The sequence below is a fragment of the Leptidea sinapis genome, chromosome 23 (genome assembly GCF_905404315.1).
Source record: "Leptidea sinapis chromosome 23, ilLepSina1.1, whole genome shotgun sequence".
In the NCBI taxonomy this organism is placed as follows: domain Eukaryota; kingdom Metazoa; phylum Arthropoda; class Insecta; order Lepidoptera; family Pieridae; genus Leptidea; species Leptidea sinapis.
Window position 1 is genome coordinate 8613008 of NC_066287.1, and position 18027 is coordinate 8631034.

The following is an 18027-nucleotide window of genomic DNA, read 5'->3' on the forward strand; positions in this document are numbered from 1 at the left end:
ATGCATATCTTACTTGCTCTCATACGAGTATGCAATTGATTTTGTTACTTCCGAATTCCGATGTGCACCGATTTTTTTTTCGACGCACCCAAGCGCTGAGCGAGCCGTTTCGTTTATATTGTGAAAAACAGAAATTAGAAGTTGCTGATCAGATTTTTTAGGGTATAGTAATGGGCAGGGCGTATCAATTACCATCAGCTGAACGTCCTGCTCCTCTCCTCCCTTATTTTCATAAAAAAAAACTTTAAGCCGATGGCACCTTTTGGTCGTCAATTAATTTGCAAGCATTATTGTGTTTTGGTTTAAAGGGCACCATAGTTTAATAAGTGGACAAATGAGACATAACATAAATGAGCTGACCTCATGGGTCAGATCCTGCACTTTTGTGAAAATTTATAATTTTAGATTAAGATTGTTTTTATTTCAGATTTTTGACATGACAAAACTATCTATTAATACGGCTTTACTCACGTTTTTGTCGGTGTCGTTACCGACTAGTTTTGAACCATTCGGAGGTCCTTCATCAGGGTGAGTGTGACGGGTTCGCGATAACGTCCCACCTCTTACTGGGGACTTGAGCTCGGAGTGCGCGGCTGGACAGGGCGGGGTGCGCCGGTGATGACGAACACGGTATCACTGACACTGTATCCCTATTGGTGTCCACCACGGGTGACCAGAATGTACTCACAATGTCTACTACGTGATCATCAGCACTATGGGTCTTATTGCGAGACGCGTTTTGTAACACAGGTTTCCAAGTTGGTGGCAGAGCCCAACTCGTGTCTTCGTTGTCTTTATTAAAATTAGGTTGTGTGTCAAGCGGATTCCCATCACCATCCGTCACTCTTGTCGTCTGTACCACGCACTCTCATTAATCGCGCGCCCTTTGTTTGTGCGATTAGCAATTCATTGAGTCAGAATTGAGACACGTGCGGCAAGTGTTGGAGAGCAATGGTCACAACTGGCCACAGTGTTATCGACTGGCAAACCCGACCATCAAACAGCGGCCTCAACATGTGGAGCGGGTCCCGACATATCTACCATACATGAGAGGGGTAACAGATAAAATTGGACACCTATTACAACGTAGGAAAATTGTCTTAATGCTATATGCATTAGGACAATTTTCCGCTCCCTGACGCAGATTGGTAGTCTTCTACGATCTCCTAAGGATCGGGACCCTCTGGAGAGCTCTGGCGTCTATGAAATTTCATGCGAGTGCGGCAAAAGCTACATTGGTGAAACGGGACGCAACATATGAACCAGACTCATAGAGCACATACGCAGTGTACGTAAGTTAGATAGCAATACCTCGGCAGTGGCAGAGCACGCTCTAAACTCCGACACGTCACATTATATTAGGTTCGATAAGGTGAAAGTATTGGCTCGCAATAAAAACTTTCCGTCTCGCAAGTTGCTAGAAGCCAAAGAAATTGACCGTCGACCTAATTTTTATAGAGACAAGGGTTGGGCTCTGCCACCAACTTGGAAACCTGTGTTACAAAACGCGTCTCGCAATAAGACCCATAGTGCTGATGATCACGGAGTGGACATTGTGAGTACATTCTGGTCAGCTGTGGACACCAATAGTGATACAGTGCCAGTGATACTGTGCTGGTCATCACCGGCGCACCCCGCCCTGTCCAGCCGCGCACTCCGAGCTCAAGTCCGCAGTAAGAGGTGGGACGTTATCGCGAACCCGCCACACTCACGCTGATGAAGGACCTCCGAACGGTTCGAATCTATTCGGTACCGACACCGACAAAAACGAGAGTAAAGCCGTATTAATAACTGAATAATGACTTACGAAAGTTTTAATTATTTAAATGATAAAACTATTTTTAATTGTAATTTTAATTTTATTCAAATATTTTTTTTATATTCTTGTTTATTTAAAAAAAAATTAGTGTAATTGGGCTATGTCAGTTATAATTCTTTGATAAATGAATAAAATAAGATCGCATGTCTGAAATCCATTCGAAAATGTATGCCACACACTGAGAGGAAAGGGAGCAATAAACTTATGAGCTTCTTTTTTTTTCAAAAAAATATGGGCGCAATGTAATGTCGTATAACAAAATTTATTATTTAATAGTCTGAATGCGGTCGGTCCATTTCTTATTTGTGGTATCATTAAGAAAGTCATTTATGTTATAGTAACCTTTACCACGCAAAAATTTTAAATTTCGTAACAAATTTGTTTTGAACATTAGCTATGATCTTGCTGTAAAAGCATATATAGTAATAGTAGTAGTAGTTCTACTGTATGACTAGGAAACTGACCCAATGAATCTGCACTGTTGCCGAAACTTAATCCGGTCCTTGTTTGTAGTTCAATTGGTTCAAGCAGTTTTCCTCTTTTTCACAATGCGTTTCGCGACGCGTTAATTTGCGAGTTGTGAACGGAGTGGGTTACTTGGTATCAAAACGCTTGGGTGCACCGTGAAGGCATTGGCGAAGACTGGTTGCGTTGTTTAAAAGGCGCGGTTTACAGGGCGTTATCGGAGAAAGATTACCAGTGGGAGGCTTCTTTGAACAGGAAGCCGGCTAGATTATGGGTACCACAACGGCGCCTATTTCTAAAGCAGTAATGTGTATACATTACTGCGTTTCAGTCTGAGGGGCGCCGTAGCTAGTGATGTCTCAAGGTGACGAGCGCAATTGTAGTGCCGCTCAGAATTTTTAGACTTTTCAAGAATCCTGAGCGGCACTGCATTATAATGAGCAGGCCGTCTCAATTACTATCAGCTGAACGTCCTGATCGTCTCGTCCCGTATTAAAAAAAAAGAAAGGAGGCGAAGAACGAAAGGCGTTTGCAGAATGTGGGTACCTCCAATGGCAGCCGTGAGCGTGAGCCCCTGCACGCCGCTGAGCAGCGCGGCCGCCGTCAGCAGCGGCAGGCCGGGCGCGTCGGGCAGCGCCACGAGTGCGGCGCCGCAGCCCAGAGCCCCCGCCAGCAGCCCCGCGTTGACGGCGTGCCGCCCGGGCAGCAGCAGCGGCGCCGACGACAGCGACCCTTGCAGCTTACCGTACGCCACCAGCGACCCGCTGCAACACATCCACCAAACAATTTGTTATGTTTTTTTAAGTGATAGGATACCTCCTATGATTAATACACAAATAATACAAGAAAACAAAATTTTATGAACGATGCGGGACTCGAACCCCCGACCTCTGGCGTTCCGTGCCAACTGCTAACCGTTCGTGTGACGTATCGTCATAAAATCTTGTATGCTTTGTTCAACTCTCAGGTTGTAGCTTCATGTACAGGATCTCGGAACTCGGGAACGAGAGCTTAGATCTGACGTGTTTGAATACTCTGCCATCCAGATTCAAAAGTAGTTGTTGAAATTAATGATTTAAATTCACCGCGGCGGGCTGTACCGTGACATGCGACAGATGGAAGAAACGATTTGTATTGATGTGATAAAAATTTCACTTCAAAAATTATGCTTATATATCAGAATATGAATGCAAGGATATTAAACGTATCAAAACAGACATGGTATACATACGTAAAAGTAATTCCACCTATGTAAGTCCCGAGGAACAGTGAAGTCTTCAATGTTGTCGCTGTTGGGTCGAGCGCCATTGCGGGGAAGTCGTGCATGTATGTGGCGACGCAGGTCAACACTGCGGCCATACCAACTAAACTATAAAAACGCAGATATTAATCTACTTATGCTGTATCTACAGTTATCGCGCGAGTTGAACGTAGTAGGGGCTTGGAGTAAAGAGCGGGAACATCTCCACCCGCAATCCGCACGCCTACAGTCTATTGCTGTGCCATATTCATCAACAAAAATTTGAAATTTAATTTTTAGATTAAAATGATGAAAAAGCTAATAAAATATTTTTTTCATCATTTTAACCTAGTATTAAATGGTAAAATTGAAGCATTGTTTAAATTTATCGACACACTCATAATTATGGTCATCAATTATAGTTAGATGACAGCACTATCGCATTCCTGAACTCTGCATTCACCTCGCGCGTTATCTGTAGGTATCGAGATACTTTTTAAGAGAAGAAAAAGAGTTGCCTATCAAAATTTGGCCGCTAGTATTTTTAATTAAATTATTTTTAATTGATTTTTGGGAAAAATTTCATTCACTTGTTTTTTAAATAAAATATCGTCTACATCACGGAAATTTACATAATGATTTCAAAAAATCACGGTTACCGTTGTGCACCTGACCGCACCTCTTCGCAGCCAGGTGTAAACAGGTATGTCCAAATTTTGATAGGCAACTTGGTAGATATATATTCTCCTAATTATAAATATACATAAAAATTTGGTTTTTAGCAAATAACCGATGAGCGCACTAATCCTGCAGTCGGATCTCGTACTATTAGATTTGTGAGTACTCTAATAATAACCTAGGCTAAATAATAAAAGTTACTAATATTACTAGGTCGTTCAAGCTGTCCTTGAGTTATAAGAGGACATACATAACGAGATTACAGATTTATATGATAGTATAAGAATCAGTATGATTTATTTCAATGGTCTTTATGCACATTACATGGATACGATTTAAGTGTTATGTTGTTCCGTGACAGTGGCCATAAACCAGTTTATCTAGTAATTCTGTAGAACGAGGATTTAATTCAATGGTCTCTTAAATAAATGCATAATTATTTTGTTTTACAAATTTACATGCTTCAAATATATAATATATATTTGAATGATATGAATAAGTTGATCTGTGTGAGTTACCTATGGAAGCCAGCGACGAGTTGAGGCAGGTCAGTGATCTCAATCTTCTTCGCTATGACACTCCCCAACAGGCCGCCTATACCGGCCACGCCCACCATTTGAGCCAGCACCTCCGCGCTCGGGGTCAACGCGCCCAGAGTCGCCGCTATCCCTCCGGTCACGCCGATCTTAAACAATTACAAAAATATTTTTGTAATACACATCGCAAAAAAATAGTCGTGTAGTTTCAATACCATGATTTATGTAGGCATGTTGCGAATACACATATAAAATACGAATATAAACAAATAATAATTTCGAGAAAAAGCAGGATTTACAGATAAATATGAAATTATGCAGCCGAGTCGTCCAATACCCTTCTACTTCAATACAGCTCACAAGATTTTTTTTGACAATAAGGGACGACATGAGTAGGACGTTCAGCTGATGGTAATTGATACGCCCTGCAAATTAAAATTCAGTGCCGCTCAGGATTCTTGAAATACCCAAAAATTCTTGGCGGCACTACGATTGCGCTCGTCATCTTGAGACATAAGATATTAAGTCTCATTTGCCCAGTAATTTCAGTAGCTACGGCGCCCTTCAGACTGAAACAATATTGCTATTACTGTTTTACGACACAAAAAGGAGCCATTATTGTAACCATAATCTAACCGGCATCCTGTGCAAAGGTGCCTCTCACTGGTGTATGTAAACTATTACGGGTTACAAACCTATGATCATCAATAAAGTTATTATAATAAAATATACGTTGGTTATTCGCAACATGCTTACCAATGTGCAACCTCATATTACTAAAGAATCATCAAAACTTTCGACGAGCTAAAACCCAAGTTGCCTCGTTAAGGTGAAAATGTATAAAAACAATTCAAAATCATACAGCCTATACTTTGCGGTGTATGATTAATGACCAAAGATCATAGAACTGTCTTTATGATCCAAACATAACTACACCATCGATCTTAATAGTTAATTATGATGTGAACTAACAATTATTTGAAATACATAAATAAAAATAATTTCTTAAGGTTTTAAATGAAAAATAAAGATGGCGGAGTTATGTTAAATGATCATCTTGTCTCAATGCCTTTACAATGATCAAAAGATTAATGCTTAAGTCATCAAGATTACAATGAGCGGGCTAAGCTTGGGCTGAGTCTGTAGCTACGTCTTTTTCTTTATGGATGCCTTTTCTAATCATCGATTGCACACAAATATGAAAAAAAACCTCCTATACCCTTTAATAGCAGCAATATACGTACCATTCCCAAATAATTTCCCTTTCTAGCTGTTGTTTGTGAACTGAGGCCTGCAAGAGCTCCGACACAGCACAAAGAAGAGGCTAAGTACGCCATCTGGTGGACTTCTGGATAACCCTGTAGGAATACTCATTTATTTATTCAAACAGAAGAAATCTTATAATTATATTTACAATATTATCTATGATTACATTAAATTAAAACCTATCATTACAGGGAAGTGTACCATTAATTCTGGCAGTGTTGCCACGTTGGATCGCCAGGCTGATCAGTTGACCAATATAGCTGCCAGCGCTTAGGCTTCCAGTAGCCCTATTAAGGCAAGAAGATACTACTTCGTACATTCTCCGTGCCTCTTGGCCCCGCCAGCCAAGTGTCACCAAACGGCACAAAAATGTAAGACTCACTGAGACAGACATATTTGCGACACTTGCTGTGTTCAGCAGTCGAAGCAACAGCCCCAGTACCAACTGACGTCAAGTGGACATGAGAAGGAGCCAGAGTGTCGACGCAAGCCGCGTCCTACACCAACGCCCTTTCCCGTGCTCAAGCCATAAACACGGCGGGTAATACCATTTGGCTCTAAAACAGGTGGTATATTAAGAGCGGCATATGCCCTGCGGATGACTTCATTAATGCTGCGTGACATCTGGTTCTGCCTGCCGATTTTACGCAAGATAGCCCGTGACACCCAAGAGCATCTACCTGAACGCCATATCGACATTGATGTGGTTATATCCCTGTAGAATATTTTGGATATATATATTTATGGAATAGGAGGACAAACGAGCGTACGGGTCACGTGGTGTTAAGCGTTCACCGCCGCCCACAATCTCTTGCAACACCAGAGGAATCACAGGATTGCCGGCCTTTAAGGAAGTCTTACGCGCTTTTATTGAAGGTACAAGGAAATAATATAAATAATAATAAACAAAATAAATCCAATATACAAATTAGTCATTCTCTACAAGATTTTGATATTGGTCTGATATTTGTTAAATATAAAAATCAAGATATGCAAATATATTTAAATATAAATAATGTAATGGTAATGCAAAATATTATATTGTTTATTGTTCTGTTTGTTCAATGAGTGATGAGTAATAATATTTTCGTTTTGGCCTGATCTTTGGTTTTTCCTTTTAAAAAACTATGAAGTCTCGATGCTTTTTATTTGCTTAGTACATACTTTCTATTAAATATCATAACACATATATATATATATGCAATTTATATAAGTTAAATATGATGTGTACCTGCATTGCAGTAGTTAAGTAGCCTCCAAGCAATGCTGCGGCGGGGATCGCGTACAAATATCCGTATTCAGGCGGGTCTCCTGGCCTAAAAACATGTTTAAAATACAAAAAATATGTTAACGTTATAAAAATGAAATAAAAGTCATAGAAGTAATTTATTTTCTCAGAGTGGCCTATGGTGTCAGTCACATCGCACATTGAAACTTAATATTTATCTTTTATCTCATACAATAGAGTTCAAATTGGGGAGGGGCTCCTTTGCACAGGATGCCGGCTAGATTATGGGTACCACAATGGAGCCTATTTCTGCCGTGAAGCAGTAATGTGAAAGCATTATTGTGTACGGTCTGAAGGGCGCCGTAGCTAGAGGAATTACTGGGCAAATAAGACTTAACATCTAATGCCTCAAGGTGACTCGCGCAATTGTAGTGCCGCTCAGGATTTTTGGGTTTCCCAAGAATACAGAGCGGCACTGCATTCAGGTGAACGTCTTGCTCGTCTCGTCGCTTTTTGTCATTAAAAATGAACCATTTTGTTCAATAAAAACTTTTAAAATGATTTATATTACCTCTTAAACATGTCTAACATTCTCTGCGTGACCAAGAATCCGCCAAACACGTTCACGAAGGAGATGAGAGCGGCTGTACTGGCGAGCCACTGTAAAGAGGAAAAAGAATACATTAATAATGAAATCAAAGTCAGCGATTACTACGCAACCTAGGTAACACTGAAAATGTTTAGAAAATGAAAAACGGCTTAATGTAGAAAGTTGCCAATGTTTTTCGAAGTAATCTCCGTTACTCTCAACATATCGTCGCATTCGATGGAACCACTGAGAAAAGCAGTGGGCCCATTCTTCCTTAGGGGTCTATTTTATGGCATTTTCGTACGCTTTCACTGCATTTTCAGGGCTCGTAAAGAATCTCTGCTCGTAAAAAACCTCGAATTTTATCTTTAGTTCTTGGGAATAAATAAAAGTAGCAAGGCGCTAGATCAGGACTGTATGGCGGATGACTCATTATCTCGACACCTGCCATAGTCAAATATTCAACAGTCCGTTTTGCGGAGTGCGCTGAAGCATTGTCGTGGTGAAGGAGGATTGGCTGTAGGGGGATGTCGATTTTTTCCAAGACAACAGGCAAACAGCGATTGACATACCAGTCTGCAGTAACTCTCCTTCCATCTTCTAGCACAACTGTCGCGAAATGACCTTTCCGACCAAATAATGAGGCAATCATCTTTTTCCTTGACTTCTTCCTTTCTTTACCTTATTTGACCGATCCTCGAAAGGAAACACCCACTGAGCTGATTGTCTTTTGGTTTCGGGTTCTTAGCAATATATCCAGCTTTCATCACCTGTGACAATGTCAAATACAGCATTTGAGTCACCGCCGTTGAAGTTATCTAACATTTGGCGACACCAGTCCATGCGAAGGTGTTTCTGGTCGTCGGTTAAAGTATGGGGAATCCATCTGGTACAAAGCTTCCTGACGACTAAATCTTCGTGTAATATTTTTTGAACTTGACTCATGCCCATGAATATGACCAATGCCTAGGCTTGCCCGTATCTGCTGATAGGTCACTCACTTATCTTCCTCTATTATGTGTCGCACAGCACTGATGATATCTTCAGTAGTCGCTGTCAAAGGACGTCCCTCACGCTGATCATCATTGAGATTGCTACATTCACGCTTAAACTCGTTAAACCAATTGTAAATAGTGGCACGAGATGGAGCTTCATTAAGAAATACTAATCGCAGCATAGCATTGTTGTTGAGTAAGCCTACAACGAAAGTCATATTAAATCATTGACCAAAATTTTCTCGCGTTAGGTTCATTTTCATGTGTAACAAGAGTTTTAGGTTTTCCGCCAATTCACAAAAACAAATGTCAAATTAATGCAATACTACATTAGGTTACCAAAGAGTTCTAAAATTGAAATTCAAAAAACGTTTTCATTAGCAATGTTTCTAATTGGCCAATTCTAAACATTTTCAGTATTGTTCCCGTTGTTATACGTGGGTACGTATAACAACGACAGTAATTTGTAGGCACAAGACGAATCCGAGGTGTTCAATAAACCCATTCTTTCGTGGTGAATACAACTACAAGAAAAATTATAAATAACAAAAACTAAACAACAATAGTAAGTTTTGTAAAATATTTAAAAATAATACTTAACATTCTAATTTGACGACCTACATAGCCCAGTGGTTAATGACCCTGCCTATTGAGCTAGAGGTCCGGATTCGAATCCGAAATTCGATTCGGTAGGTGCAATTATATAAATTTTATGAATTTGGATGTTTGTTTCCGAGTCATGGATATTTATTTGTATTTATATATGTTTAAGTATATTGTATTAACTATATCGTTGTCTTGCCACCCACAGTACAGGCTATGCCTAGTTTGGGGCAAGTTAATTTGTGTAAGAGTGTGTCAATATTATTATTTTAATAGGCAAATAAATAAAAGCCATTGTGTATGTTTATTCGACGGTTTATAAGGACCCGTGAGAAATGCGATAGAAGCGACGTCTCTACGCAACGCCAAGTGATCCAGCCGTTCACAGAGCACTGGGTCCCCGACATGCGCTTTGTATAGCGCTAGAATGTGGGCCGTCTCGAAGTCGTCTGCATAGCAATGTATGTTGGAGGTGTCCCACATATCATTGATATGCAGAAGAAACAGTGTGGGGGACAGCACACAGCCTTGGGGCACTCCAGCGTTCACGGGCCTGGGAATTCGAGCAATAACCGCCGATAACAACCTGTATGCTGCGCCCAGTGAGAAAGGTGGAGGTCCACTTGCATAATTTCTAAGGAAGCCCAAATGATGGAAGTTTTGAGAGGAGCGCCTTGTGTCATAAACGATCAAAGGCCTTCGCTATATCCAGGCTAACTGCTAGGCCTTCCCCCTTGCTTTCAATAGCCGCCGCCCATATATGTGTTAGGTATACCAGAAGATCACCTGCCGACCGACAATGGCGAAAAAAAGATATAGCATTATATTATCAAGGCAGATTTACATTAAGCGGACCTGTTTCGTCCCATGTTAACTTAAATAAATATTATTGCTGTACCTGGTTACATTATCTGCAGACCTGACGTCGATGACGTCACATTGTCACTGTACGGTGTGCAAAACAAGCATCACTAGGATATTATTATTAATAAATAAACTATGATTTAATTTTTCAGTATTATAGATTGATGTAAAGGTGTTGTGTTGTTATGCTGATTATTATTATTATAATACAAAGAGTATTTATTTAGCGATACAGAACAACAGAAACTACAGAACTATTAACAACAAAAGTCAAAAGCAGTGATAGCACGAAAATATCACAACATGTACCAAACGATAATGAAACTGCAAACCGTACTGACACAACAGGACGAGCGCGGGGGTTGAAAGGGGAAAGGGAGGGGGCTTTACCTTCCAGCGAGGTCGAGAGATAATTTGGCCGTGTAGTATATGTTGTTGATACCTGCACAGGGGTTTCGGGGACATATCCACCGCCCATCAACAGTAGTCCTCCAACTGCTGTTATGCCCGACACCGCGTTGGTGACGGACATGAGCGGAGAGTGCAGTGCTGGCACCACGCCCCACACCGTGTGGTACCCGACCACTCCTGCCACAAAAACAAGAAAAAATGTTTAAACTAAAAGTAGACATTACACGAGGGAGAGTTTTTGACGGAAGGAACATAACATTAATTCTTTACGCCACAATAACTTATAAGAATATTGGTAAACATTCAAACGGTCGCACACGATATTTTATTCAGAAATATCCCTTTTTTTAATTAAAATAAGGGACGAGACGAGCAGGACGTTCAGCTGATGGTAATTGATTGGCCCTGCATATTACAATTTATGCCGCTCAGGAATCTTGAAAAAACCCAAAATATCTGAGCGGCACTTCAATTGCGCTCGTCACCTTGAGACATAAGATGTTAAGTCTCATTTGCCCAGTAATTGCACTAGCTACGGCACCTTTCAAACCGAAACACAATAATGCTTACACATTACTGCTTCACGGCAGAAATGCCGTTGTGGTACCCATAATCTAGCCGCGGCATCCTGTGCAAAGGTGCGTCCCGGCTCCCACTGGTAAATTTCCGAGATCAAATTTATCATTTTGCAAATTACAGGTTACAACGATGAAATATGAATATTGAATCACTTCAATATATTATATATTCTACTACGTTAAACTGCCACGATTAATATTATTGAGTCCTATCAGAACGGAATCAAGAGTTTCCTCTTCAAAATATCGAATATGCTGGATAAAAAGCTAAATAATTTCTTCAGATTTTATTGACACCATGTTATTATGATAAACTTTAAAGAAACTCAACATGGACAGCGCCATCTACCGGCAGCCGAGTCCTTTATTTATTAGTGATAAATGAATGTAATTGGTGGCCTCAAACCCTATGGGTTAAAAAGCTCCATTGTCGTAAATTCTCTATACAAAAAAAAATTGACCCATTCCCTTTTCATTGATATAATTTTATTTAGGTTGGTCACTGAGCCAACTCAATATATATTCTTATATATTAACACTAAAGAAAAGAATGTGGGCGGCGGTGATCACTTTACACTAGGTGTCCCGTACGCTAGGTTGTCCTTTTCCATAAAAAAACCTTTCGTCAGTTTCTTGTACACCTTCTCTTTAGACTGTAATCTCGGTACAGTTTACTATTTATGCTAATTTGGAAAGACTTCTATGAGTACTAATATGTCACAATTTCGGATCATGCAGACGGGCAAAGAGGGGAGCAGGCATGGTCAAATATGCCTTGCAAACCCAGATGTAATAATAATGACAATGTTTTAGTGGTCATTATTAACAAAATTGGTGTTACTTTGTTGAAAACAACGTTCACGGCTTACAAAACAGTGCAGTCTTCTCGCTTGCTCGCAGTGGATAAAACGTCTTGCGGCGTCGGCAAGTCGGCGTCGGAGTTAAGGCAACAGAGCTTGTTTAATAGTATACTGTTATATTTTGTTTTTTATTCAAAAGCTAGGTTACAACTTACAAGTTTATTTTAATGAATAGTATTAGTTTGTGTAAATACTATATAAAACCCTATTAATATTGTTATATTTTGCTAATAATGTGACTTCGTCTAAATGATTAAATATGAACTCTATTATTTTTGTTTGCACATAATTTTTTTTGTGATTATCAAGTGTAATTCATTTACTTCTTACAATAACCTATATTTCATGTATCTGCGTGTATCTTACCTGACAAAGCTAGAGTAGTTGTCATCGTTGTGAAGGCTGGATTCGGCGAAGCAATACCCAGACCGATTAAGCTGGCCAGCCCTAAAAACATCCTTATTAAATGTACATCATAGCAGACTATATACTACACATAATGATTCATCAGTTTCGTTTTAGCTTTGATAACACTTAAAATATATCTTGTAGTCAAGACCGTCGAGCCAAGAAGTGAGTATGAAGATGATTCAGTATTCGTCTTAGCTACGGTGTGGACGAGAGCGGGCACCGGGCGAGCTGGCAGTCAGGGAAGAACTATCGAGCAAGAATGTAATGTTTGTTGCTAATATTGATACAATATTTTACTTGCTGTCGTGCTCAACGCCCACAAAAAATAACCATGAAAGTCCTGAGTATGTGAACAACCTTCCACTGCAACACTACATTATCATTTTCTTTACCAAAAAGTTGTGTACAGCAAATGTGTACCTGTGGAGTACAGGAAGGCATCTTTGAGGGTGTCGTTGAAGGGGTTCGATGGTTCTGGTGCGGCGACAGCCGTGGGTTTTGCTTGTGTCGGTGAAGGCGCCATGCTCGGCGGCGGCGGCGCGGGCCACATCAGCTCACCGGCTTTGAGGACTATCGCGCCCCGAGTGACCTCGTCCTCCAGGTTGATGTAGAAATGGTCATTGGCACCTGGAATATAAAGTTCAAGTTCAAGTTGATAATGTTGTCTGATCTAATTCATAATACAACCCGAGAGTTGAACAAGACATACCAAGATTTACGATCGATGCGTCACTCGGACAATTTAACTAATATATTTACTTAAATACATTTTTTCAAGTAAAGTTAACATATTTCAACATATTCCAATATAAATGATAACAGCAATAATGAAAACAGACGTAAACGACGCTTCAAAGTCCTTATAAAACTTGAATGGACGCTTTTTCAAGTCGAATTTATATCAATAAAAACTATATATCATACTATTATAATAATGCTAAAGATAATTATATCTTAATATGATATTAATATATGAATATTAATTCTAGATGTATTATAAAATAGCAACTTAACACATATTAAAACAAAAACAATCTGCGCAATTCACTATGACATCGTTAAAGTAAAGATAACTGTTGTATGCCAACATCCCATTGTCTTTGTTCTTATTTGTACAGGATTGAACGGATTTTTATTCTATTATAATTTCAAAGGAAAATAGCAATTCCAAATAACGAAATAAGGCTGTAAATCGAATGAGGTCGTGTGTATTTCGTCTTTGGGCCATATGTGCCGGCCGTGTCATGTTTCGATTTGTCGTTTCTCGAATTAGTACATATGGAACTGTCGAACGCTAAGAGCTAATTTGTGGCGTATCGTGCGAAGGTGGAATTCGGCGGCAGGAATCAGGTGAAATAGCTCTTCGGAACACTCCCCGTTATAATTGCAAGACACACAATCAAGCGACGTTTCTACTCAACGCCAGGTGATCCTAAAATACAGTAAAAATACTTACAAGTCTATTTCTTAAGAGCGCTACGTCCGATCCGTATTCGTGAAAACACGGTCCGAAGAAGTAGTCGTAGAACTATTTCGACGATTGACGGAAATTTAAATTTAATTTTTTTTATTCAAAATAGGATGTGACATCACTTATTGAAAGTCAAATAACCTACCACCCATTCCAAAATGAATGCCTCAGGCCTGGGAAGAATGGGCGCAACAAACTCAGCGGGATTTTTTTTAAATAATATTGTGTTTATTAATTGTAATTAAACTTATAATTTAATAGCCTAAGGGTGGTCCCTCCATTCCCAATCTGGTTCTTCTAATGCTTATAACTCTACTTAGCCGAGTAGTAGGCATTATTAGCTTATGTCTGTTCCCGGTATTAACATTATGGTTATGACAGTTTCTAGCAAATTCACTTATGTGCCTATGAACATACATTACATTATCAAGAATATATTGAGAAGCAACAGTCAAGATGTTAATTTCTTTCGATTTTGCTCTCAATGATTCTCTACGACCTAGGTTATAAATAGCGCGAATAGCCCTTTTCTGCAGCACAAATATAATATTAATATCGGCAGCGTTGCCCCATAGCAATATACCATAGGACATAATACTATGGAAATAAATAAAGTATACTAGTCGCGCGTATGTCAGTTAAGTGTCTAATCTTTTTAACCACGTATGCTGCAAAACTAAGTATGTTCGCCAATCCTTCAATATGGGGGCCCCATTGTAATTTGGAATCCAGAGTAAGCCAAGAAATATAGCAGATTCCACCGGTTTTATCACCTCTCCGTTTAACAAAACACTTGCATCAACATTTTTGACATTTGGTTCGGTAAATTTTATATATTTCGTTTTCTTGCTATTTAACAATAGGTTATTAGCGCTAAACCAGTACATGATGTCAGATAGAATATCGTTCACTTCGTCATACATACTTTCGTTTCTTTTCACTTTGGAAATCAGTGAAGTGTCGTCCGCAAACAATACTTCCTTATGTTTTTCTCTATAAGATTAGAAAGTTCATTTATATAGATAAGGAAGAGGAAAGGTCCGAGAATAGACCCTTGTGGTACCCCTACACTGAGAGGAGTCCCAGGAGATCTCCTGCCATTCACGTCGACCCTTTGAATTCTATTGTTTAGATATGAAATCAGAAGATCGAGCGCAGTTCCATTTATGCCATAGTGACATAGCTTCCTGAAGCCGGATCTAGTGCGTAAACTACAATATAAATAGTTCTACGGACCGTGTTTTCACGGGTTCGGATCGGACGTAGTGCAAAAGCGCTCTAAGCCTATAAAGACTACTTGAATGAACATAGAAAGGGCTGGTTCACGACACATACCTAAGCTCAACAGGAACGCGGATATATTATTGGCGTAGAGCGTGGAGGCGTGCGCCGGCATCCGGCTGGGCAGGTCGGTGAGTCCCACGTGGGTCACGTCATGTACCTTCACTATCTCCCCCTTCTTGGTCGTCTCCACGTTGCCGCCCATCTCGGCTGCCAGGTCTACTATCACGCTACCGGGTGCCATGTCACGCACAGCATCCTGAAATATACACAATAGCAACAGTGAGTACGTATTTATGTATTTGAAGAAATAAAGACAGAAAAATGTTTATTTCGAACGTATAGTAGGTAAACATAAACAAAAAAGACTTAGAATAAACTGATGAAAGAGACAAACAAAACAAAACTGAAACATTTTTACTATACGTTACAAAAATGGTCCTAGCTCAGCATGTTTGCCAGCACCTTATACTAGGTAGGTACAGTTTTAAGTCAACCCTAATGTCGACAGAAGAGGTACGAGTCACGCGATAGAAATAGAGGCAACTTCTGGGTGAATAAAAATGTAGGTTAATAGCGCTGTGCGATCTGAATTACACCTTATTGTATGAACGCAAGAGTTCCTATTTCTTAATTTGAGTTTGCGGAGTGAGACTTTCGTATAATAGTAATATATATTCTTTTTATAAATAAAATAATAAATATAAGAAACAATAAGCGTATAAAAATCTTTCCGTTAAGGTAAAATATTTGAATTTGAAATAACATACTTTTTTAAGGATTAAAACGCGTGTAATTAAGTGTAACTGTATTTTGACATTAACACATTTGGTAAAATAAAGTAACATTTTTATAATTATTTTATCAACCCCACGTTTGGCGACCTATGCAGGGCACGTTTTCAGAGGTACTGAATGTAACTATTACGCTAAAACCTAATATAAATATACAGTTAATCCTTTAAAAAGTATTTTATTTAAATGTACATTTACAAAGAAGATTCTATTCTATTCTTCCTACTGTGCCTTCTGTGGAAGTATACCACAAGTTAGCCAATGTCATGTTAAAGTAGACCTTGGTGGCCTCGGTGCTTAGAGTATTTGTTTTTTAATTTTAATGGTAGTTATCAGTGCTAAAGATTGAAATAAGTTTTACTTTTATACCTGAAACAAATGCGTACATACTGTTACGACTATAAATCAAAGAACATTTCTATTTCAATCCTTTCATTACTGATTCACAGAACGCCTCCTAACAAACTGTACATATATTTAGTATTTATTATATTAAAGTCACGGACAAGTAAAACAAAAGGACTCCTCGCCATGTTTGCAAGTGAAGCACCGTTATGCTAGTGTGTGTGCAGTTACAGGGATACTAGTTACACAATTTTTTCTCCCTTAAATAATCATATATGGCCACAAATACTTATAAAGTATCGTTTTTACACTATTTCACAACGCACCACGGCATTTTTAAAATATTTTATTGAGACGCAAACTGATTTGTCACAGACGATGACAATTCTCATAATGGCCGCCTATCGGCCTGTAGTAGTGTAAGTGTATGCGTGGGGCTATTTTTTTACTAGTCCATGATTAAAGTAAGAAATACCTCTAAAATGAGCAGTGGAGCTGGTTTGCCAGGAATGAGGGCTGTAGTGATAACGACATCGGAAGTCCGGGCCTCTTTGCCCAGAAGAGCCCGCTCAGCTCGCAGGAACTCTTCACTCATCTCCTTGGCGTAACCTCCTTCACCAGCGCCCTCCTCCTGTTCGACATAAAATATCCAAATAAATATGCTATTATAAGTTTATATAACATATATATAACAAAAGCGAAGCAAGGGCAGTTTACTAGTGTTGTTAGTATAGTATAATATGATACAAGTGAGCTAAGTTGCTCATTATACACGAGGCTGTGGATTGTTGCCAGAGCCGTAAGCGAGGGCGTAAATCAGCCGAGTGTCTAGTGGGTAAGTGTGGCTCACGAATTCAGTCACCGTGCGTATGAAAATACGCACTTTTTCAACACACTTGGGAGGAAAAACAAACATGTAAGTATTGCATACATTTTCAAACTATCGTAAGCAGCTAATTACTTTTCTCCAGATTTTGCAGGTATTTAGACTTTCGTTTGCAATTTGTGCTGCATTTAGTATTCCTGGCGGGGTTAAATCTTTCAATTCTCCATCTTCTGTACTAAAGTCTAAAACTTGACATTTTTACAATTATTCAGGTACCATACAGCAACATATGCGATACAAGTAAAATATGAAATGTAGGTAATAAAAGGCGGAACTGCCTAAGTAAAAATTGAAATATAGTTTAGTATGAAACGTGCAGTGATTTGACATAAGTTTGATATAGTTATTACAATATTATGGGGACGAAGTATAATCCGGCTAAGTTTTGCTTAAAACGTAGTGGTTTTTTATAAGATTATAGCCGTCATCTGTCAATCTATCAATGACTGCTCGTTTCATACAATCTCTTTTTTCTTAGAGTTTCGCTAAGCTAGAAAAAGCGCGCAAGTTAGTTTTTTTTGCACGTACCAAATTTAAGGTTATGGATTACCTAAGTACGTATAGCCATACACATATATTTACATAGCTGTATAGCCGAGTGGTTAGCGATCCTATCTACTAAGCTAGAGGTCCCGGGTTCGAGTCCCGGTAGGTGCAAGCATTTATATGATGAATATGGATGTTTGTTTCCGAGTCATAGATGTTTA

General features: G+C 39.3%; 1 protein-coding gene across 11 annotated transcripts in view; it reads right to left on the bottom strand.

Annotated features, from left to right (window-relative positions):
- Positions 1-18027, bottom strand: part of LOC126971268 (NAD(P) transhydrogenase, mitochondrial-like) — an 80927-nt gene that overhangs the window by 52058 nt on the left and 10842 nt on the right. For 3 of the 11 annotated variants that reach the window (XM_050817464.1, XM_050817474.1, XM_050817472.1), the window contains exons 7-17: positions 16910-17065; positions 15350-15554; positions 12964-13170; positions 12499-12579; positions 10726-10871; positions 7804-7892; positions 7236-7320; positions 5983-6096; positions 4721-4887; positions 3516-3653; positions 2831-3048 (exon numbers count right to left, since the gene is read on the bottom strand). In XM_050817464.1, coding sequence (XP_050673421.1) covers positions 2831-3048; positions 3516-3653; positions 4721-4887; positions 5983-6096; positions 7236-7320; positions 7804-7892; positions 10726-10871; positions 12499-12579; positions 12964-13170; positions 15350-15554; positions 16910-17065 — 1606 coding nt within the window. The remainder of the gene's footprint in view (positions 1-2830; positions 3049-3515; positions 3654-4720; positions 4888-5982; positions 6097-7235; positions 7321-7803; positions 7893-10725; positions 10872-12498; positions 12580-12963; positions 13171-15349; positions 15555-16909; positions 17066-18027) is intronic. The other 8 variants (XM_050817466.1, XM_050817467.1, XM_050817473.1 and 5 more) reach the window with 7 other exon arrangements.